Raw genomic sequence first — 24,894 nt, 5'->3', positions numbered from 1 at the left:
TGCTCTTTTTGTCTACAGAGTGGGGCCCTTCCCTGGATTTTATTTTTTTCCCCCAGATTTTGTAAAATTGTTGCAAACATTACAAATGTTTAATAAACAAGCTTGCTGGTTTTAATCACTTTAGAAGTTTAGTGTAAGCTTTCATTTTTCATTATGGTTGTAACTTTTGACCTTATCACAGGGACGGAAAGAAAAGGCTACGAAAATATTTAACTGAAGTCAAAGTAGCCTACAGTTCGACTTCCTCAATGAAATCTAACCAAAAAAATGTCATCAACAAGTCAGCTTAGTGGAACATCATGTCTACCCAAATATTCAATCCTTATTAGACAATCTGCAGCGTGAGCACATCAGTTGTGTAAAGTAACTAAGTACATTTACTCAAGTACTGTACTTAAGAACAGTTTTGAGGTACTTGTACGTTACTTGAGTATTTCTCATTTTGTGCTACTTTGTACTCTTACTCCACTACATGTTTACATACAAAGTGATTTATATACTCAATGCTGTGGACAATCACAGGAGCAATTTGAGCTGAAGTGTCTTATGACAACGACATGCTGACTGCAGTTGGGATTGAATCTGTGCTCCCCTGATCCGAAGATCCCCGCACGGGTCCACTGCGCCACAGCCTCCACTACATACTTTGCAGATTTGGATTATTGATGCAAAATATAATCAACACTTTAATAACACTCGAGTTACTCCTGCACTAAATTCACCAGCTACCCTACAGTATACAAAGTAATTAAAACTAGCTGCACCTTTACCAGCTTTGATAACTCTTTAAATGCATCGATATTTATAATTAAAACATAAGATATATTATTCTGGCATGGGCCAATTTTTATAATGAGTACTTTTACTTTTGATACTTTGAGTATAAACTTTCGAACTTTTACTTGAGTAACCTTTTGAATGCAGGACTTTTACGTTTAACAGAGCACTCATACACTCTGGTAGCTCTATTTACTCAAGTACAAGATCTGAGCACTTCTCCCACCTCTGTTGCACAATTATATCATACAACCGATTATCAATGTAACATGCCTAACTCTTTATTGCCTAATCAACCAGAAAGAAATTCAAATTATTACACAAACACAAAGAAAATGAGACATGCATTACAGACAAAAATCAACACAGGCAGGACAGTCAAAAGGAGCACCAAGGAAGAAAATATATTAACAAGACTACGATTACGACATACAAGACTGAACAAAACATTACATTTAGTAGGGAAACATCCATCAGGTTTATGTGAACACTGCCAGGTAGAGGAAACAGTCAAACATGTTTTGCTGTGTTGTGAAAAATACAGACAAGAAAGACAGACACTAAGGAGAGAGGTCAGGAAGCTTGGAGTGGAACAACCATCGCTCGGGGAGATATTAGACATTGGGTCAGGAATACTTTTATATTATTGAAGGCAAACTGAATTAATGAAGAGAACATAGCATTTTCAATTGTATTTATTTCTTTTTTTGGGGGGGGGTAGATCATTCTGGTCCACACTCCAATACAGTAGGTGGCGGTAATGCACCTATAAAGCTGGTTGCCAACCGCCGTGAAACTACAAAAGAAGAAGAAGAAATATCACCTGGTGGCCCTTTGGCTTTGCTGTCATGCTCGGTGGCACAGGTAGGCTGCATAACTTATTATATGGAAACATTGGTCTCAGATATGGTGGAATTCTATGCTCGCATGCTGCTTCCTTGCAGATTGTCCCAAAGCATAGTAGTGTTCCAAAACCTCTTCCTGTGGTGAATAGGGCAGAACCTGAAATATTTGATGCCACATGGTGAGCCATTTTTAACCTTTATTTAACCATTGCTTTTTAGGTTCATCTGCTGCTGTTATGTTTATGCCGTTTAACATTTTTGCTTAGTGCTTTTTGCTTGTTTGCTTTTGAACAGTTAACTTGTTTTGCATTTGTCTTTTTAGAATAGTTTTAGCTTCTGCATATTTTGTATAAAACTTGTTTTCCTTTTTGGTTTTTAGTTAAGCCTCCTATCTTGCTTTATATTGAGCCCCTGTTTATTTAGTCTTTAACCAACAGGGATGTTGGATAACCTTGTTTTATATGCTGATATAAGTAGAGCCGATAGGTTGTCATTTGGGGTGCTAGTCACCCTCACTGTTTGTTGTGGTGAAGATCCCCGGGGAGCACGAGTGAGTGACCTGTTTGCTGTGTGTGGTTTGCTGTGGCTGCACCTAGTGAGTATTTGGTTGCACCCTAGTGTCACGTGAAGTAGCCTGCCATCCCATTAACTGGCCTCTACCCAAATTTAGTTTTGGTTTCTTTTCTTAATTTTACATTTTAGATAAAAGTTTTAAACACTTTGTAGAATAAAGATAATTTCTAAACTGAATTATGTTTGTTTTTTGACTGACGATGTTATCTTACAGCAACATTTCCTTTGTTTCCTTTCCTTTTGATTCCATTCAATAAAAATGACTATTTTGAAACGCGTCTCTGCCCCTCAGTTATTAAACCTATTTCCTGGGGTGCAAGTTCCCAGGTGACGTTGTCGGTCCTTTTATCCCCTTTTTAAACCTCCAATTTTAATGTAATTTACATTTAAACACACCACCCTGCCACACCTCCATATACTTTAAGCCTAAAATTTGAAAAAAATCCTGGTTTATCAAAAAACACAAAAGAACAATTGTATTTCAAGTTGCTTTTAATCCAATTACTTCAACCCTCGCCTGGTCCATCAGCTCACCCCTTTTGACAGATAAGCATTCCAACCTTTGGTCGTGTCTGCAGGCCGCATGTGTGTCATGACCCCTGCTCCTCTCTTTTGAACTTGTATGATCCATCTCACTTGTTGCCTAAACTGTCTGCAAAAATATGTGGCTATCTGCCTAGTCACAGCTTGTCTGGTACATTTCTGTAGACTCCCATCCCCACATAACGAATATCTAGAGTAAATACAAAAAACATACGAGTAAACTTGATGAAACGGATAAAGGATTGGTTGGACTAAATCCTGACTTCAGCAGCATATAGGAAATCATGTCCAGACAGGAGGAACAATGGCAAACAGAACATTTGCAGAATAAGGAGTTATAGGAGTGCTGGAAAAATGTTGCATCGAATAGTATCCACACTTCCTCCTGCTAGTTCAGTCTATATATTTCGTTTTTAGGCTAACAATAAATGATATACTCTAATAATTTCTGTCAGATGTGAGCTTATAAAGTTTTACAACTATGATATATTTGCCTAGTAAGCTATGAGTGTTAAACCTATATAGTGATGGTCGCAATGCAGTAGAGATGTTCTTTTGAGTGACTTTATTGTGCTACTGAAAACACCTAATTTGACTTCACAAACTCAATTTGAATTCTTTCGAATGTGTTTAATTAAACTTCACAGACACTGGTTTGTGCTTAAACCTACATCATTCTTCATTGCAGTTAATGTGCTGCTGGTATCTAGAGCTATTTATCACTTGTGTTCCCTGTTTCTTTTGGGCTGCACTGAATCCCAAACACATTCCCTCCCTGCAATGTAATTCACAGTGACAGATTCACTGCATGTCTCCAAATACCAATATTGAAGGACTATTTAATTTGTGCAGCTTTGGCCACTGGTCTTATCTAGATGGAAAATCTCAGCGTATCTGAAAGAACTCGATAGTGCTTTTTTATCGTTTTATAGTAAGGTTATGTAAGCTGAACAAAAAATCTGTTTCACTTTAAAAAGCAGGTTGAATGTCCAAGGGAGAGCTAATTTATGTCTTACATGTTGGTCTACAACTACTACTTTGCTTTTATCTCTGTAATCACATGATGTCATTTTATGTTAAGCGTGCTTTTCTTGTCAGATTTCAGTCCCATTTGCTTATCCTCCTTTTCATTATTTGTATTGCAGTAAAAAGATAGAGGGCAAACAAGGATGTTAGACGCTCAACTTTTAGCTATATGTCTTCATAACATTTTTCATATTTGAGCTCTCAAACTGAGAAAACGTATCATACAATTCATCTGTTTATTTTGGACATGGTAGAATCCTTTTAGCACAGCCTGTTAGCCAAAGAGCATGGGAGTGGCCTTTCATTGCGCCTTTAACTGTGTTCCCTGTGTGTCATCATTTCCAAGCGGATAGCCACTTTGGATATTTGAAATGGCAATACACCATGTACTTTAAAAAAAATTACAAATGTGTCTTGACCTTCAAAAGTAATGGCAAAATGAGAAAAACATTGAAATACCAAGAGAACTCGTATTGCCTTTGGTGCTTCGTGCTGTCAACAAGACCAAAAGCAAACCTTAACAAGATAGAATAAATAAACATTTCAAATGACTATCTGCCAAGCAGTGCCTGACAGCCCCCCTCCCACTCACCCGTTTCTAATCCCTAAAACAATCACATGAAAAGATTGTGGGTGCTTGTGTTTGCTGCTCATGACATGATGTTGTTAAAGTTATTGCAATTTAGCTTCACTACCTCATTTTATTTCTGTATTGTTTGTCAGATCTTTGTTAATTGGTCAGTTTTCAGTAACAGATGGTGTCCCACCTGTGCATCTCCAGCAGCTGTCCAGATCTGAGTCTACTCTCCATGAAAAATATAGCTTTGATGGAGGCAGTGTGCATTTGTGTGTCTGCATAATGGCTGATAACGATGATGTGAGAAAAACTGTTAGATTTTCACGTAGTATAGCCCATGTAAATTGTGCAGCATGCTTTCTAGTCCTAGTAGGACAAAGCATTTTTCAGGACTAAACCCTTATTTGCCCTGTCAAAATCGGTTATTCCTCAAAAACATTATTTAGAATTAGACCAAATATATTATTGTGTTCATCGTAACAGTCTATACATCTCTATTTCCCCCAACATTGATACATGATCCCATCTGTAATGTGAATTTCCAGAGAATATGTGAAACAGTGTAGCTCATTGCTAATTCCTAAAGCGTATCATTCCCAGTGATTAGTGTGCATGCTGGTGCTCTGGTAAATCTCAGGTCCAGCGGTGCCATGGCCTCCAGATCTCTTAGACAAACAGAATACTCTCGTAACATGCCAATCCAAACTGACAATCATAACATGATTCACATTCCACTGCTGCCATAATAAGGCCTTATTTGATGTTTCGATATGTTGATGTTTTCCAACATATTAATACAAGATCTCAGGGTCACAACATCCTTTTTCTGTTGCCTTACTCTTGTCAAAATTCATGAAATGATTGAGAGTATCCACACTTTTTATAATTGTTCTTATAATTATTAACACAATCAACACAAGTTTTAATGAGAATAATACCCAGATGGCTAAGTTTGGTGCTCTCATCATTCAATTAAAAATCCAAGACCTTCCCTGCAAGGATGAAAGTGAAGATGATGTTGAAATCACTGTCAAAGTGGCTAATGATGTTAGGCTCCCCCGATTATGCTCTTTTTTTGCCACCACCCTCCACCAGGAATTCGGTGCCTTTTTGAAATGGTATTAATTAAGCACTGGCAAGTGTGATAAATGCATCTATTTCAACACTGTTAAAAATGGAACGAACTCAGCTAATGTCCCCCGTCTGATTAGAGTGCTCTTTGATGCACACTTACCAGCTGTAAATCAACACTTTTGAATGCAGAGAGGGTGAGAGGCAAATTCTGCTCCTGCTAGTTTAACCTGCAATTTGAGTTTGACATTGAAGCAGTGGTTTAAATTCAAAACAAAAAGGTACTTGCCTATGCCATGTTGGAAAGCCCACAGAATCTTCACTAATAACAAATCCTGGTCAGTTGTCTTCCTGACCATTTTTAACAAATCAATCAAGAAACAGTGTGAGAAACTTGTGGCCATTTGACATTTTTTGTTTTAGCATTTGAACAGTCACAGTGTATAAGGTGATGTCAAAACACAACATGGCTCAATCCCAGCACTCTGCTGAGGACCGATAAGATGGAACACAGTCAATGTCTCGGGCAGATTAGCATATTGAGAGTCTGAGACGGAAAAGGAAGAAAGAATGTGTTTAAGTGCGTGTGTGATGTGTGAAAAAAATCTGGGTTAACATTAGAAATGTCAACTGAAATATGCGTAGGCAAGAAAAGCCCCCCCCCTCCCCCCTTCTCCTTAAGGCTGGCAACATAATTTCAAATATTTAAAGGAACACATACAGAAACAGCAACTAAAATGTGTTTTTATGACATTTTGCTTACAGCTGGTTAGACAAACGGCCTAATTATAAACATATAGGCAGGCAGGCAGGCTGAGAATCTTTTATTTTTTCTGTATTATGAAATTACATTATTACAGGAAATACATGGCATTTGCATAGAGGTCAAAGTGCAGCCAAAGAGGGAGTGTATTTACAGTATGCAATCCCCCAATTTAAGAGGACCACAATGTATAGAACAACGTAAATTGAACATGTTTTGAATATAAAACATTGTGATCATGTCAACCTGCAGTCCCATAGAAATAAACAGACATGTGGTGTCTTCTAAAAGACTTGTACCAAAGCCAACTCTTTTTTTTTTTGCCTTTATTCTGGTCTTCAGCCTGTGAATCACACACTCTTTATTCCACTGTTTGTCCCAAAAAACAAATTGGTAGCTTCAGCTTCATGTTTAGGATCATTTTCCTGGTGCACTGTCCTTAAAGTAGGGTACTATAAATAGAAAGGGGCTACATTTCCTACACAACAAACACATTATGGATTTCAACAACTTCAACTACCCTTAAATCAGAGACTAATCACTTACAGATGCAACATTTACAATGAATCAGGAGCATTAGGATTAGTTAGAATATGAAATGATCTAAAAAAAAAAATATTACAACATTGTATACAGGTACACTGCATATACATATTTACTTGACAAGCACAAGCACTGATCAACAAAAAGCTCTCCTTTATGGAATGGCCTGAAGTTAGCTCTGCATGACGGCAGATGTAGCCATCTCATTCGGAGGAGCAGGTGCACTGGATGAGGCTGAGGCTGTTTTTATGAATCCAATAAGGAAGAGGTGCTCTGACAGCTGAGCAGACTCACCGTGACTACTCGCATGGCAAGAGAACTGACTAAATATCACAACCTGGCTTGCTAACATATACAGTATTATCTGCTAGCCAAATTGGAGGGCTGTGGCTGGCTTTATCACAATCAATCTGCCATTCAAATAAAAACCATGAATTAAAAAAATACCCACAGGCTAATGTATAGATGTTTGCTGCATTCATTTTTAACCCAACGCTTTTGGAACTGATCGGAAACACACTTCATCCAACATGTCCGATATGACGAAAAACGTTTAGCCTTATTTAAAGCTGTAAAATAAATAAAAAAGACATAAGGGATGTCAAAATTGTGATGCAACATTCTTTCGCTTTTGTGAGATACTGTCAGGTGTAATCATGAAACTTAATTGTGTTCTTTGGTGGCTGTTTTTGCAATGAAATGCACACCAGTAAGTTTAAGTGAAAAACAACATATATGTCTCTCCACTGCAGATGCAGCTTATTCCGGCAGCAACAGATTTATGTTTTATTTTTTGTTAAATGGTGAATAGTTTGCAGATTAATTTGCAAGAGACTGCAATGTGTATGCTTAGATTCAGAAACTTCTATTCCTGTAAAATAAAATAATAGGGCATGATGTGTACACAACAAGAGGGAACAATCATGAAAAGGTTAACTGTAAATCTGAATTTTGATTCACTTCTTAGATAAGTCAACGTGGCTGATATATGATCTTTGATTACTTTTCACGGTTACATGTTTGAGGTCTATCATTTAATAAAAGATGGAGTTGTATATCACAGCACATTGTGGCTGATGTTTTCCCATGTAAGGATTGTTTGTCTCCTCTGTGACCCTGCCTCTTGTCTTGACCTGTCTTCTCCTTCAGGTTCCCTGGTGGTTTGTACAGGCCTGTCCTGCTTATAAACTGTGCACACACGGCCTGAGGATATCAGCTGCACTGTGGGAGACTTCACAGCTTTGCAAGAAGGTTTTTAACTCTGGTGGTAAGAGCTGGATTGTTGGTGCCTGATGGCTATTTGGATTATCTGACAGATGCTGCTTTGTCTTATCTTTGCATGATGGATGGATGAGAGGTTTTTTTGGGCAGTTTTCCGGGAAGGCATTATACAACTATGGTACTCATAGACATTTATCCACTATGAAAATTATCCACCTACGGACATGGAACGTGTCAATACGTGTGCTATGTAGCCTATAATACGTGGGCAGATTTTAGGTGACGCTCTTTTGTGCAGACTTTGAACGCAACAGTAAATATGTGACTTGTGGGTGGAGCTGTAGGTTCAGACCTGCTATACCAGCTCTGACTGTGATCGGGGAGTTGTTACAAAGGATGCCACCAGTCAGAGGAAAACCATCACTAGTAAGAAATGCATTGAAATACAGCAAGATTTATCAGATCTTTGTGTTATTTTAAATGTATCTAAATAATATGCCTGTTGTTTCTTTCAGAATCAAAACCATTTAGATTCACCGTTTGGCTCGAAAGAGAAATGTTTTTTTTAAAGATAACTTACTCTTAAGTTCTCTTTATGGCGTTTCAAAATGACAGAGCTTAACTTGAGGAACGAAAGCAACTATCGGATCTATTTTGCTGAAACTTTCAATGGATCTCTTGTGGATCAAATACTTCCAAACGACAGCATCACGCCATGTCCGAACTTCACAATGGACTCAAAGGTCGTCGGGGTTGGCGTCTTTCTTGCCGTTTTTATTTCGGTGGCAATTGTTGGCAACATTTTGGTTATCCTGTCTGTTGTTTGCAATAAACATTTGCAGACTGTCACAAACTTCTTCATTGTCAACTTAGCCATGGCGGATCTGCTTTTGAGCATTATTGTGCTGCCTTTTTCAGCATCTCTGGAGGTTCTGGGATGCTGGGTGTTTGGCCGGGTTTTCTGTAACATCTGGGCAGCGGTGGATGTGCTCTGCTGCACCGCATCCATCCTCAGCCTCTGCGTCATCTCCATCGACCGGTACATAGGTGTTAAACACTGCCTGAAATACCCCACTATAATGACAGAGAAGAAAGCAGTGGTTGTTTTAGTTTTAGTTTGGGTATCATCCACTGTCATCTCTGTAGGACCACTCCTCGGATGGAAGGAACCGCCGCCTGTGGACGAGAGAATCTGCAAAATCACAGAGGAGCCGGGCTACGCGCTCTTTTCATCACTCTTTTCCTTCTACCTTCCGCTCATGGTCATTCTCATCATGTATTTTCGGGTCTACGTGGTGGCCCGTAGGACTACTAAAAGTCTGGAAGCGGGCGTCAAACGAGAGAGAAATAAGTCGATCGAAGTGGTCCTCCGGATACACTGTCGCAGCGTGCTGGAGGACGCACGCCCGAGCAGTTCAAAAAGCAACAAAAATCACCCGTTCCGGAGTTCGCTCTCTGTGCGGCTGATGAAGTTCTCCAGGGAGAAGAAGGCTGCTAAAACCCTCGCTATCGTGGTGGGGATGTTCACCCTATGTTGGATGCCCTTTTTTTTCTTCCTGCCGATGGGTATGTTTATAACATAAGCTACTATATTTATATTCCCAGTGGTCCACTCTGCCTCATGTGCGTCTTATTCACCTATGTAGTTACAATGGATGTTACAACCATTATACGTTTATATGCTCAATGTTAAATGCACTACTCTCAAGGACAGCAACGTCCTTTTGATTACGTACACGAATTCCTGAAGCTCATATTGTGCTAAATTGTGGGCAGTTATATTTAAGAAATCATTACATTTTCGAAATTTGAGTGAACTAACTTGTTCAGCCTGCAGTGCCCCCTGATAACCATGGCTGTCGGTGTTTTATCAATGAACTACAGAAAACGTACATCAACTATATAAACATTACGATTGTAACACAAGAGAAAACATTAAATCGCACACTTTTAATTTAATTCGTTGTTTTGTTTAAGAAATAGGCCAGGAATTGATCCACATGATTAAAAGTGTTATGAAAACACATATTTTGGTCAACTCTGCAACATGATCTTGAATGTGGCTTGTTTTCCTGTCTGTGTTTTTTTCTGAGAGCCTATTTTCATTCAGATGGCTTATATCACATTTTTGAAAGAGCAGTCATAATAGACTGACATTCTTCAGTAATGAGCACAATTCTGCCAGAATTGCAGCCATAGCTACCCATTACATGTAGTATATCCAGTCTATTTTAGTAATACTCTCACATAGTAGCACAACAAAAGGAAGACATTTGTTTTACAGGGTCTTGTTTCATATTTGTAGCAGAGCTCTGTCTGGAAAATGTTAAGAACAAATTCTACCTGGAAGACATGAACATGTGGGATTAATTAAACTGAAGGTTACATTTGCAAGTGTGATGTTAAGAGCTTTTGAACTGACCACAGTATTGAAAGGATGAGATGTAAAAAAAAAAAAAGCATGAGACATAATCACTGAAGGGTTAAAATGCTCAGTGGGTATGACCAATGCAAGTCACATAACTCAAACTCGAGTATGCATCATGCGTACAGCGGTACTTACAGAAAGTAATAGTATTGACATCACACACACTTACAGCTGCCTCATGCATTTTAATTTAGAATAGCACTTACATCACATGATTTCTTGCTCCAACTCCAGATGTATTGAATTGAAATATTACCATGAAGCCTGCAGGGAGAGAGAAGGTGCAATAAAGGAAGTAGGAACTTTTTATCACTTTAATGAGTTAATAGGAGTGAAAGGCCAAGTGTATTTGTATCCATACAATTTACACTTCAACTCATTATGTGATTCAAAATCAGGCAAGATAGAAACTAGTTTTGATTGAAGTTTTATGTCTAGTACAAATGGGAAATTGAAATGTAACACATTGTATCCCCTTTACACATTTAAAATTTAGGTTGATTTATAAAATTAGGCATAATAGATATTGATCCCATTCTCAAACCTTATGATTTGGATTATGTTTGTTTTGCAGTAAATGTATGAACAGAGAATTAGTGTCCTTCAAAAAAAAAAAGCTTTCATAATGCAATCAAAATAACATTATCATTTGATGCTTTTTCGATCATAATAAAGGGCCGAGGATATCTCGCCTGAAAGAGTCCATGATTGAGTGCGGCACTCCTGGAATCAGTATTCAAAAGAGAAAACAAAGGAGTGAAAAGAAATGATTATGATTAGAGAAATATGATCAGACCATAAAGAACACCTTCCTTATCCAAACGTAATCATAGATGTTGCTGTATAGTAATCGAAGTAAAAGCCTAATAAATGTTAGAATTCTTGGTAATTTAAAGTCTTTGCTAAAACCATTTGTCCAACACAATCCTCTCTGACAAGATGTAGTGCAATATGAACCCGAACTGGGAGGAAGTAGTTTAAAACAGAAAGTCCCCATAGGGATCAATAAATCGTTACCCTGTTTTATGGATTGATCCCTGTAGGGGCATGCTGTTTGTTTCCTAAATGACTGATTGACAGTGTGGAATAGTCTAAACCTATAATATATATACTTATATTTTTAGCCCAGCTTACTTGGTGATTCAGACAGATTGATGGTGGTACGCTGCTGAGGCACATCATTAATGAGTAACCTTTTCCTGGGAGGCAGACCTGCACTTTTAGCACCTCTCGGGCCAATCAGGCCTTTTCTCTGAGATGATGCAAAACTAGACTGAGTAGTCTGACTCATCTGAAGCTGCAGAGAGTGCCCTAACAAGATTTGTTTTATAAGTGCACCAGACCCATAAATACTAGAAACTGATGGTAAAAAGAGAAATAGCATTTGAGAATCATTTCTCACTCAATGAATAAAGTTGATGTTTTACAATGGATATTCAACAGTGTTGAAAATGGCTGGTTTTCCTTTATTTGTAGCTGACATACGTCCAATCAGTGTAAAAGACACACAGTCATACTTGTTTCAAGCCTCCATTATTAAGATTATTGTTGACTTTGTTTTGAAAAAGGTATATTGTGCATACTATACCTACTGTGTCATAATAATGCAATAGGTTGGATTAGAGAATTTGTGTCAAAACAAAAAATTTTGGGAACACTTGTAAAGTCACTGCAGGGTTACAAAGATAAATGGCCATAACATTTATATTTGTGTGTGTATTTAATTCAAATGAAACATTTGATCTTTCCATTTAATTTGTTGAGAAGTACACCATTAAACTAAATTGCAGGCTTTTTATTTTAACAATATTCTAATACCTGCTGTAATATTTTCAGTTTCTGGTAACACAAGTAGCACATTGGCTTTTATGATCATTCCAATGTGTCATTTGATCAACATCCATCCATCCATCTTCTCCCGCTTTTCCGTCAGGGTCGCAGAGGTAACAGCTCCAGCAGAGAGCCCCAAACTTCTCTCTCACTGGCCACATCAACCAACTCTGACTGGGGGATTCCAAGGCGCTCCCAGGCCAGCAAAGAGATATAATCTCTCCAGCTGGTCCTAGGTTTACCCCTCGGTCTCTTCCCAGCTGGACGTGCCTGGAACACCTCCCTAGGGAGGCGCCCAGGTGGTATCCTCACAAGGTGCCCGAACCACCTCAAATGGCTCCTTTCAACGCGAAGGAGCGGTTCTACTCCGAGTCCCTCCCGGATGACGGAACTTCTCACCTTATCCCTAAGGGAAATGCCAGCCACTCTGCGGAGAAATCCCATTTCGGCCGCTTGTATCCGCAATCTCGTTCTTTCGGGCATGACCCATCCTTCATGACCATAGGTGAGGGTAGGAACGAAAATGGCCCAGTAGACGGAGAGCTTTGCCTTCTGGCTCAGCTCTCTTTTCGTCACAACAGTGCGGTAAAGCGACTGCAGTACTGCTTCTGCTGCTCCAATTCTCCGGCCCATCTCCTGCTCCATTGTTCCCTCAGATACACTGAGATACTTGAACTCCTTCACTTAGGGTAAGGCCCCATTCCCTACCTGGAGTGGACAGTCCATCGGTTTCCTGCTGAGAACCATGGCCTCAGATTTGGAGGTGCTGATCCTCATTCCAGCCGCTTCACACTCGGCCGCGAACCGATCCAGTGAGTGCTGAAGGTCACAGACCGATGAAGCGATTAGGACCACATCATCTGCAAAAAGCAGCGGTGTCCTTAGCCCACCGAACTGCAGACCACCTCCCCCACGACTACGCCTCAAAATCCTGTCCATGAATATCACAAACAGGATTGGTGACAAAGCTCAGCCCTGGCGGAGGCCAACCCTCACCGGAAATAGGTCAGACGTACTACCGAGGACCCTGACTCAGCTCTCGCTTTGGGAGTACAGAGATTAGATGGCCCTGAGTAGAGACCCCCTCACCCCATACTCCCGCAGCACCTCCCACAGTATCTCCCTGGGAATCCGGTTATACGCCTTCTCCAAATCTACAAAGCACATGTAGACCGGATGAGCGTACTCCCAGGCCCCCTCGAGGATCCTTGCGAGAGTAAAAAGCTGGTCCGTCGTTCCACGACCAGGACGAAATCCGCATTGTTCCTCCTCAATCCGAGGTTCGACAATCGGTCGGACCCTCCTTTCCATCACCTCAGAGTAAACTTTCCTGGGGAGACTAAGTAATGTGATGCCTCTGTAATTGGCGTACACCCTCTGATCCCCCTTTTTAAAAAGGGGAACCACCACCCCGGTCTGCCACTCCTTCGGTACTGTTTCCGACTTCCACGCAATGTTGATGAGACGTGTCAGCCAAGACAGTCCCTCAACACCCAGAGCATTCAGCATTTCTGGGCGGATCTCATCCACCCCCGGCGCTTCGCCACTGTGGAGTTGTTTAACTACCTCAGTGACTTCCCCCATGAGATTGGAGTTGATCCCCCTTCATACTCCAGCTCCGCCTCTAACATAGAGGGCGGAGTTGTCGGGTTCAGGAGTTCCTCAAAGTGCTCCTTCCACCGCCCTAACACCCTATCAGTTGAGGTCAACAGCGTCCCATCCTTACTGTACACAGCTTGGATGGTTCCCTTCTTCCCCCTCCTAAGGTGTCGGACGGTTTTCCAGAACAACTTTGGTGCCGACCGAAAGTCCTTCTCCATGGCTTCTCCGAACTTCTTCCACCCCCGCTGCTTTGCTTCGGCCACGGCTGCTGCCCTTCGGGCCTGTCGATACCTTGCAACTGCGTCAGGAGTACCCAGGGATAAAATATCCTGGAAGGCCTCCTTCTTCAGTCGGACGGCTTCCCTGACCACCGATGTCCACCAGGAGGTTCGAGGGTTACCGCCCCTTGAGGCACCTAAGACCTTGAGACCACAGCTCCCTGCCGCAGCTTCCACGATAGAGGCTTTGAACACCGCCCACTCTGGTTTAATGTACCCAGCCTCCACAGGGAGGCCTGAAAAGCTCCGCCAGAGGTGTGAGTTGAAGACCCCCTGGACTTGAGATTCCTCCAGACGTTCCCAGTTCACTCGCACTACACGTTTGGGCTTACCAGGTCTGTCCAGAGGTTTCCCCTGCCACTCGCCCCAAAGAGAGGTGACGTTCCACGTCCCCAAAGCCAGCTTCTGCCGCCCGTTTGTCATGAGGTCTTTTGAACCAATCTTAGTCTGGCCTCAAAACCAATTTGCCATGGGAGACCCTACCAGGAACACAAGGTTCCAGACAACACAGCCCCCAGGTTCACCGGGGCACACAAACCTCTCCACCATGATAAGGTGCTGGTTCTCGGAAAGGGTCAACATGACTTACTATAAATGCATACCAGTGATTATGCAAGTATAGATCGACTAAAGCTTGCTCTTTTGTAGCCCTATGGCAAGAATAAGTTTCAAAGAGCCATCAGTTGACAAAGAACATTACATGTTAATAAGATAATACTCTAAGTTATGTAACTGACAGATCAGGATTTCCTCTACTCGCACAAAGACGTTTCACATTTTTTGAGGAATTGGACAGGTCCCCAGGCTCCTTTATCATCTTCAGTGTTTATTCAAAGCATTTATTTATGTAACATAAACATAGAATTAGAAATTATCTTGCAAACATCAGATATAAAAGTTATCATGGTATTGGAGTAGTATGACAGAGTGGTAAATCAATGGCTGACTGCCTTTAAGGTGATATCATTTCAGTGGGAAGAATCAATGGAGAGCGTCACTTCCTTCAACCACTGTATTCATCTTGTTATTTTACAGGGTTGAGCCTGGTTTACAGATGAGGTCTCACAGGAATATAAGTGAAGTGGCAGTCAGCTGATGCTACATACATAATACTGTTCATGCAGATAAAGTTAGTAGTAAGAATTCAGATTTATTATACAGTTTTTGTGTCTGAGTTAATGATACAATCAAGTACACAGTATAATGTGTGTCAAAACAGCATGAAACCATTGCTTGCACAATCTTATACAAGACATTTTCTTTATTTCCACATTATCCTATCAACAAAACTGAAATGAAAATGGACTACTTGGCACAGGCAGTGCAGACCAATGAGACGTGTTGCTTCGGTGTCCAGGTTCAACAATTGTGTTAATCCAAGTCATGGGAGACTACAAAGCAATAGGAAAGGGCAGCATTAATAGCATGCATTAATTGGGGCAACTGGGGCAGAAAACATGACCTTTTAACCCCACACCTTTATTATACAATGAATTGCAATATTATTCATTGTAAAGATATATGAAATGTTGTTCACAGCCAAAAGTTATCATAATTCCTTTAGTCAACTAGTCCCTGAAAAAGACTAAATTGATTGGGAATATTTTAAATTGTCTAAGGCTGGATTCTCAATCATTCTGACACTGACGACACAGACAAAGGGTTTGAATAAACCTCTGCTCAAGTCAGGGGAGCATACATGCATTACATATTAACACAAGTACTGCTACTCTGCATCTGTGCTGTATGATTTAAACACCTATTAAGACAAGGTGTATATTCTACCTTGTCCCCTCAGAAAAAAGCATACACCTCAAGAAATGATATAAATTCACTTTATGTTGTTATCATATAAGCTTCATAATTTACTTTTTGCATTAGGGATTGTGGTGGGAGTATGCACTGTTAATATCTTTCCCCATTAATCAAAGTCCACAAAATGTCAACTGTCGTTATTGCTACACAATAAATCATCCTACAATATTGATGTGAACACCCAAGAGTCAGAATGATGACAAATGTATAAAAGTAGCATAAGCAAAAAACAGCTGTAAATACACATTGTTTAATATTACAATGTTTTTGCATATTGTTCTTTACAAACATTCCCCCATTTTAAAATGGACTTATTGGTTTATTTAAAAATTATGTAAACATTGAAAAAATGCCATACAACATACTGTTGCCAAAAATCATGACCTGATATTTAACATTGACTATGAAAAAAAAATGGGCTCTATTTATATTTTTTAACTGTTCTTGGTGTATAGTTGAAGATACTTTGTCAAAATGCAGCAGTACACAGTACTTGTTGTTTGTATTTATTCACAAATCCTTCTTATGGTTTCTTGTTGCATAGGTGCCTTTTTCCCAGCACTGAAGCCATCGGAAACGGTTTTCAAGGTGGTCTTCTGGCTGGGCTACTTCAACAGCTGCATCAACCCCATGATCTACCCCTGCTCCAGCAAAGAGTTCCAGCGGGCGTTCACTCGGATCCTCAGGTGCCAGTGTCACCAAAGAAAGAGGGTCCTGCGTCGCTTCTATGACCAGAGGTGGCGGACGGCTGTCAAGGGAATGACAAGAGATCAGAGGGGAGAGCGTAAGATTGGCTTCCCTGTGAACGAATCCTGTGGCAGCTCTTTGTTACACAAGGGGAAAGGGCGTTCGCCAGGTTTCAAGAGATGGAGTCTGTTTCCACCACTGCAAAAATCCTCATTCCAGCTCAAAGAGAAAGTGAACAACCTGTCAAATAAAATCAAGGGAGGGCCAGGAAAAGGAATCACACCTGCAGTGGGTCGGATTGACATAGTGGACACAGTCTCTATGGGGATTTACAATTCCTGTGAGCAGAGCAGTTATCAGTTCTATGATCTTGCAGACTGCTACGGCTTGAAAGAGACTGACATTTAGATGGCCACCAGTGAATCTTTGAATAACTTAAAGGGCCATATCAAACTTGTATGACAGACTATGATTGGTCGTTACTTTTTGTGTTTACAAAACATTTGAGAATCAAAGTTGTGGACAGAAAATGATGGCTTGAACTCAGCACAAATAGAACTCAAACTTTATCTCCATGTTAATTCAGATGTAACAATTGTTGTAAACGCCTAAAAGCCACTTTTTGGAAGAGACGAGGAGTAGCAAACTTTTTGGATTAGCTTTGACTGCTGTCACTTGGAAACACTGTGCATCGACTGTGCACTCCAGGTCTTCAACTATAGGACATTTGATTTATCACTATTTGATGACTGCTTTGTTTGATATTCAGCTGATTCTAAAAAAATAAATAAAAATGCAATTGTAAAAGATTAAACACAAATATTTTTAAAGGAGTGAAAGAAGAGCAATGCAATTGTTATTGTTGTCAGGATGTCTGGATTTAATCAAAAATAATGTATCAGAATTAATTGTCATATTTCATCTGCCATTTTTCTTTTTGACAAGGCATTGTGAATGACTAGAGTCCAGCAAACGATAAAAATGCTGCGCAGTATTTATTCCAAGTGGTTGATTTATAAGTTGACTTGGCATTAATATATACACTTGTGTGAATAGAAACCCATGTGTCGTCTTGTCCCTTTTGTCATATGCATCAACAAGTGAATGTGAAATGAACATCCTTTTTTGTATTTTCTTTATGTAATGTTTGTAAATAAAAAAGAGAGGACACATGTTGTCTGTTGAATTACTGAGAGGAATCCTTTGTTCATGGGTAAAATAATAATCACCCCATCCAGCAGATGTCACCATTGTGTTGCATGTTTTGCCTCCTAATTCCTTCCATTTAAGCTCTTACATTTTTGGCAAGTAGAAATGGGGTAGTATTAGACAATAAACAAATCAAGTGGATTAAAATCAATATCTGTATTTGTTAACAAAGGCAAACAGGTAAATAAGCATCTAATGTCTGACAAAAAATACAAATAATAATTCAAAGAGAGTAACAGACTCACATGAGGCTGTAGCTGAAAGCAACATAGAGAAACAGAGTGAAAGAGACTGTATCGACACTGTTAAACCTTAAATCCCTATCTGTTTTTAGCTTCATTCCACCATGAGATGACTACTTGATGTGTTTTACCTAGAAGAAAGTCAAACAAATTGTTCTCATTTGTGATCATGACCAAAAACATGACTCTTAAAATAAAGAGATGAAAAAAACAAACAGAATACCAATTCCAAAAGAAAACCCATAAAGGATTAAACCATGCTAACTCTGACAGTAAAAATAAATAAGCCATATATTGAAAGTATATGAACATTCCAAATCGTGCCATGATTGATAGAAACATAAAGTTAGGGAAATACACAAACCAATGAACAACAAAAAATTGCAAATAAAAAAATAATAATGGCTTGTTGTTATGGTTCCACAGCTCTGTTCAGTCTTTAGCCCATGCCCTTCAAAACATGATAATAAATATCCTTACTCATTTTTCTGTAAAGAAAACAAACTTGAAACATCATAACTCAAAGTTATTTTAAATAGAGTGATAACATGCACTGGTTACCACTGCAAAGTGCTGTAATAAAGGGGCCTTCCTAAGAGACTCACTTGATTGCTTATTGTGTACAGACAGCACCGGTGCTGGTTAAACAATAATGGACTGTAACAATGGCTTGGAGCTGCTAAAGAGAATGCAGATGAACATCTACTTTTATAGTTTCAAATCAGAACCTCATTTCATATTGCTATTCACACCTAAGGATTATATTTTGCCAGCATGTTCACACAATGAATCCTGCCTAATGATTAGACCACTGTGTATAACCACAACAATAGTATAATAGCTTTGCTACAATGCATACATTTGCTTCTGCCCATCGTACCTACCCAATCTACAATTAAATAGCAAAGGTTGTCAATGTCACACTACCTATGATTAAATTAAATATACATAGATAAAATTGGAGTTTATTTGAGTAAACTGCGCTTAATCTTGCAGGTGCAAATCAAATTGACCAAGTATCAATGTTAAAATGTTAAAGTTATTTATTAGTTTACAAGTGCATGAGTTGTTTTCAAATGGCAAGAGTCTATTTACACACCAAATCACACAAAGCAGAAAAAGGCTGCTCATTTTTCAAGCATGCAACATTTCAACCCATATCAGCATCTGGCCCACTGCTGTCAAAATATCAGATTTTAAATGAATCACTGGGGTTTTGACTAGAAGTACAAATTGCTTGAAACATCTTTAGAGCCAATGTTGTTTACAGGGATACAGTACTCTTTCTAATTGGTTTTGATTCACCCCTGTATAAAATAACCGCCGGCCATCTTGGTGGACTGACTATGTATATTTCATTGAGTATAAATAGTGTGGCCTTTGATTTTAATGAAGTAAGCTGTCATGTTCATTCACATAATGAACATTTGCCAGCTTAAAGCTGTAGCCTGTTCAACAAGCACACCCAGAATTGCTCCTCTTTTACTTGCAAATAAACCTAGAGGGAAGACTAATTGTAGCTATAGTGAAACTAAGAGCCCTGCCAGTAAAATGAATGATTGTCAGCTTAAGTTATAAGTTTACCTTTCATTTATTTGTTCACACTCACCTTCACTTGTATCTCCAGGTTTAATAGTGAGGTCCTGCAGTTGTCTGAAGACCAGCAAATCATAGCATTCTTTTTTTTTTGTGTAATGGCAGTGAGGCATTCAAATACCAATTAATACATTACATTACATGTTACTTGTTAGATGCTTCTATCCAAAGTGACTTACATACACTCATTACTGTGGACAAACCCCACAGGAGCAACTTAGGGTGAAGCGTCTTGCCCAAGGACACAATGACTGCAGTGGGGATTGAACCTATGCTTCCCTGACCCCAAATTACGTGCACTAGTCCACTGCGCCTCCCATAGCCTCCCATAGCACCCTTATTAGATATGTATTACAGTAACATCTGAGACACAGCCCGGTAATTTCACCATACTCAAAATTTGAACAGGTTACCTTGGTTTGTAAATCAAAATCCTATAGAGTAGCAATATTATAAGTATATTGCAGGGTAAAAAAAATCAGGACCCAAACTCAGAATGAACAGGAGCCAAATGTAAAGTATAAAAAAAGCGCTAACTTTTAATCAAATAAAGAAATACAAATAACGGGGACGAGCAAAAACATGGCACAACCAAATAAAAAAAGAAAGAAAAACTGAACGAGTAGAGAGGACACGAGAAACAAGAACGTGATTACGGGCAGGCCATTGGGGAAACAGACAGGAAAAGAGGTGACAAACCAACAAAGAACACAAGGGGAGACAGGCCTATATGCACACAAGGGTAATCACGAAGACACAACACAGCTAGGGAGGGAAGGCAAAACACAAAATCAGGCAATCAAACAGGAGGGAAAACAGAGACAGGAAGGAAAAACAGACATGACACCAGTCAAAGAAAAAATGAAATACAAAAACTAAGATCATGACAAAGTATTAATAAGGTGTTTACCTGGTATGTAAATCTCTCTTTGCCACCCTTGGATGCTTCACAAACCCTGCTGCCTCTTCAAGTATTGCCTCGCCTGTCTTCCAAATACCCTCCCCCCACGTACATTTGAAAAACTGTTGAGCAATGTCTAGACCTATCTGATTCCATTTGAAGCTTCTCTTCTTATTAAAAAAGAACATACCACAGCCTTGATCGTCGCTATGTACACATGAATGATTCAACTTCAAGATAGAGCCTTTCATATCCTAGACTAAGACATGAAGAGTAGACACTGACTGGCAGGTAAAGGGTAAATCTTTCAAAATGATTCCTGCAGCTCACAACCACTTCTGGCTGAAATTTAAAATATGACACATTTCTTGCATTTGGATAAACATGGCCATAATCCAGAGGCAATATACTTAGAAGTGGAAATAGAAAAACCCTTTGTGGCAGACTCAAAACAAAAGTTAGAACATCAAAATGTTGGTACCACAGAGCCCACTTCCTTTACATAAAAGAAAAACAGGTGATTTAAGAAATCTTTATTAAGTGGTTGTTGGAGGCAGACTCCCGCCACTAATATTTTTATAGTATAACATTTATTGTGATTTAAACACATCCAGTTGAAAGACATTTGTGGTTAAAACACTCTTAATATTGCCCCTTCATTTACAAAAGGTAACTCTTAGTGTTCAATAATCTTTGAATGGCTAAACAAAATATACAGACACTATTTTTTAATTCATTGTTGATCTGCACGTTCATTTGGCTCTTTCCTAGTGTGCGACAGATCCATCCCAGGGGAGGATCCAGGCAGGCATACCCTGCAGCCAATGAACATGAGGAATGCCCTACGGAAGGAACGGTTGAAGAAACCATATAGGAAAGGATTTAAAGAGGAGTTGATATATCCTAGCCACAAAAATATGTCCCAGACAACCACCTCCGTGCTGTATTCAATAAACGGGTCCACAATGTTGACTGTAAAGAAGGGCATCCAGAAGATTAGGAAAACTCCCATGATGATACCCAACGTTTTTGCTGCCTTTCTTTCCCTCTTCATAGTGTTTCTGTGTCTTTTTTTCTTGCTTGAATCTTTTCCGACTCCAGCAGCCATCTGGCTTTCCATGGCGCTGATCTGCCTGGCCTGCCGCTTGGCAGCTTTGAAGATTTTCCAGTAAGCTATTAGCATGATAGCCATTGGCAAGTAAAAGGCTACCAACGAAGCCATGACAGCATAAATACGATTGACCAGGAACACACATACATCTTTAGGGAGCTGGATGTCCACACCTGCCACATGAAGATCTAGCATTATGGGGCAAAAGGAGATGAGCATGGGAATAGCCCAACATATAAAAATAAGGAGAGCTACCCGACTGTGGGACATCTTTAAAGAGTAAACTAGCGGGTTGCAGACAGCGTAGTAGCGGTCATATGCAATGCAGCTGAGATGGAATATAGAGGCAGTGCAGAGCATGACATCAAGGCTTGAGTGAAGCTGACAAAAAAGGACACCAAAGTACCAGCATCCCTCCACAGTCCGAATCATACTATAAGGCATCACTACCAAGCCAACAAGGCAGTCAGCCACTGCCAGGGACAGGACAAAGGTGTTTGTGGGTGACTGCAACTGCTTGAAGTACGCAATGGACAAGACCACCAGGAAGTTTCCCACCACTGTGCACACAATGCCAACAGAGAGCAAGGCATACAGAAAAATGCGAGAAGCCTGGTTCCTAAATGTAGTACAGGATTGAAGTTCAATCTGAAGAGATGTGTTAGCCTTTTCGAACAATTCCAAGCTGCCGTTATCCATGGTCTAATCAAGCCTGTCAAAACACACAGATACAGTTGTGAGAAATTACTGTTTTGGTCTGATTTTGCAGATTAAGTGAGGCATTTCATCACAGTTTGCCTACACTGTTGTATGGTACATTAACAGTGAAAGATTTGAGAAACCACCCAGAGTTGTGTTTGTTTTGACCCAATTGCTGCTCCATGGTTACTTCTCATTAGTAAATCTTTAAGTAAATTGTAGTTTGATGAAGGAATCACAAAAGTCAGTGGGCTTGAAAAGCCCTTGTTTTAGTGGAGTTGCCTTATCTAAAACGCCATCTCTATGCTTTGTTTGGAAAGAAAAAACAGATGTTATTTTCATCCGAGATGTTGATATAATAAGGGGAATGATAATGTATTTCCTTTTTTGCCTGTCTCTACATAACCAAGAAATTCTCTGACAGCGATAAATTATTGATTAGCTTAAGGTGCATATAATTATCTAGATTAGTTATCAGGTCTGTTGAAATGGAACCACAGTCACACTTTTTCAAAAAGATATTAAGGACTATGAAACCTGCATGTTCCATTTATAAAAGTATCATTTCAGCTTATATCAGCAAATATGTTTCACTCCTCTGACAATTAAGTTTTACTCGTCTGGATTCATCCATTGCTCATTACAGATTATCACACAGCAGAACACATATGACTGTAATGAACAGAATTACGTTTAACTCTCAGTGCAAGCAAAGTGAGCAGGGAGCAGATGTTCAACCTGAATTGGAATAGATTTTAATGAACACCACAGGGACTGTGATAGGAAAATGATGCTGAATGAACATTTTGATTTTAGACAATGTATTTATGTAAAAATCTAACAAATAAACAAACAAATAGATATTAAATAAAGAAATATGAAAATATCCTATCATACCGATCTAGGTTCAGGTTTGTAAATATTAGTTTTAGTACAGCTTTATTTAGATTTTTGTTGTAATAAAGGATGTTGGCAGGTGAACAGTGCCTTTTACTCTGCCAATCCCCCCCCCCCCCCCCCCCTCAGTGAGGTGAAAGGCACTCTGGCAGTCATCTTCACAGCCCCCAGCCCCCACACACCATTTTTCTTTTGTCCTCTTATCATTTTGCCTGATTGAGAAACATCACGTCTGCAAGAATCATAGTTTCATAAGTCTGTTTATTTTTTGTGTGTAATGCCTCTCCTGTATTTAATGTCAATTTACATTGAGAGAAGACATTAACTATTACACACTTTTTACATTTACATCTTGCAATCAAGCTTATAAAAAACAATGCATTCAATGTGATGATGTTGCCCATATGCTATAGATATATATGCCCATATATGTTTCACAGAGGTAACAGCCATTTTGGCAATTCATTCTTGATGACTAAATCTCAGTTTTTGTGAATGCAATAATATTAGAATGATGTTGTTGTACAGATTAGGATATATTGTGAAATATTAAAAGCAAGAAGTTGCAAAAAACGTTAAATTAAAAAAATTCAGTTATCATAACCCTGGAAAAGCCCCATATAAAATATTACACATTTACAGGATCCTTCATCTTTCCATCTGATTCTATAAAGAGCAGCACAGTGACTACAAATTAGCTCATTTATAGATGTAAGCATTTCAAACAAGGTCTTGAATTTAGGTTTATTAACAAAAATCGTCATTACCGTAAAATGTTAAACAATGACACTCACCTGTAGAGAGGAGAAATGATCGTCTGTCCTCATGTCTGAATCATACTGCACCTTTTACAAAGAGACCAAAGGGATGGGAGGGCTGGGAAGTGGGTGCATGCAACAATAGTCACAGTAACAAAATACAGTGTTCTGCCATCTCCCCTGCCAATTCAAATGACTACCAAATATTGTGACATGTTGAGTAAGGACAGACCATCATCCCTATAACTTTGAAATGTGTAGATTTGTACAGCAGTGAGTAAAAAATCCTGTCTAAAAAGACAGGATATTTTATTTAATACCAAACAAAAGTAAGAACAAAACCCTAAAAACTATTGATCCATAATTTGGATCTCTCCTCCTGAGTTCATACAATGTACTAAATCAATGCAAACCCTAGATGTTGGAATCACTTTTCTTAGTGTAGCCCTAGGGAATGCATTGCCATGAAGTCCGACACTTTGGCCCAGACTGAAAATACAAATCTTGTTTTGCAAACTGTACATGCATGGTCCCCAGAGGGAGTGATCTCCTGTAGTCCCAACCGCAAACTACATGTTTTGTTTTTTAATGAAAATTGCCTACAACTGTAGCCTAGAGTATAACAATATTTTATTCAGGCATTTATGTTCCTTTTAGGAGTAATTCATAAAAACTTCAACAGGCACACACACACACACACACACACACACACACACACACACACACACACACACACACACACACACACACACACACACACACACACACACACAGAAACAACCTCTGCTATTTATAAAGAATGACCCTTGCCCAGAGTTTCATTACATTATCTTTAGAGCGTAATCCTCCCTTCTCTATGCACCTTGGAAGTATATGAAGTTTTGCCAGAAATCACTTCTCTG

At 39.4% G+C, this 24,894-nt stretch overlaps 2 protein-coding genes across 2 annotated transcripts; one reads left to right on the top strand and one right to left on the bottom strand.

Moving 5' to 3' along the window:
* The first annotated feature begins 8,316 nt into the window (after nucleotides 1-8,316).
* On the top strand, nucleotides 8,317-17,768 carry adra1d (adrenoceptor alpha 1D). The gene is made up of 3 exons (XM_063882975.1): nucleotides 8,317-8,365; nucleotides 8,455-9,505; nucleotides 16,437-17,768. Exons 2-3 carry the CDS (start codon nucleotides 8,548-8,550, stop codon nucleotides 16,985-16,987), a joined length of 1,509 nt encoding a protein of 502 aa, XP_063739045.1. The 5' UTR covers nucleotides 8,317-8,365; nucleotides 8,455-8,547; the 3' UTR covers nucleotides 16,988-17,768.
* A 3,492-nt stretch (nucleotides 17,769-21,260) lies between these two features.
* LOC134864440 (5-hydroxytryptamine receptor 4) lies at nucleotides 21,261-24,080 on the bottom strand. The gene is made up of 2 exons (XM_063883396.1): nucleotides 24,029-24,080; nucleotides 21,261-22,350 (listed from the first exon to the last, which is right to left on the bottom strand). The coding sequence occupies exon 2, from the start codon at nucleotides 22,335-22,337 to the stop codon at nucleotides 21,261-21,263; it is 1,077 nt and encodes a 358-aa protein (XP_063739466.1). The 5' UTR covers nucleotides 22,338-22,350; nucleotides 24,029-24,080.
* Nucleotides 24,081-24,894: the final 814 nt, after the last annotated feature.

Source organism: Eleginops maclovinus, chromosome 5, assembly GCF_036324505.1.
Source record: "Eleginops maclovinus isolate JMC-PN-2008 ecotype Puerto Natales chromosome 5, JC_Emac_rtc_rv5, whole genome shotgun sequence".
Lineage (NCBI taxonomy): Eukaryota > Metazoa > Chordata > Actinopteri > Perciformes > Eleginopidae > Eleginops > Eleginops maclovinus.
Note: the sequence above shows the minus strand (reverse complement) of the source record. Positions and strands in the feature narration are given on the sequence as shown.

Coding starts and splice junctions, on each gene's coding strand:
- adra1d (XM_063882975.1), top strand. CDS start 8,548: ATGACAGAGCTTAACTTGAGGAACGAAAGCAACTATCGGATCTATTTT. Junction 9,506..16,436: donor TTTTTTCTTCCTGCCGATGG/GTATGTTTATAA, acceptor CTTGTTGCATAG/GTGCCTTTTTCCCAGCACTG.
- LOC134864440 (XM_063883396.1), bottom strand. CDS start 22,337: ATGGATAACGGCAGCTTGGAATTGTTCGAAAAGGCTAACACATCTCTT.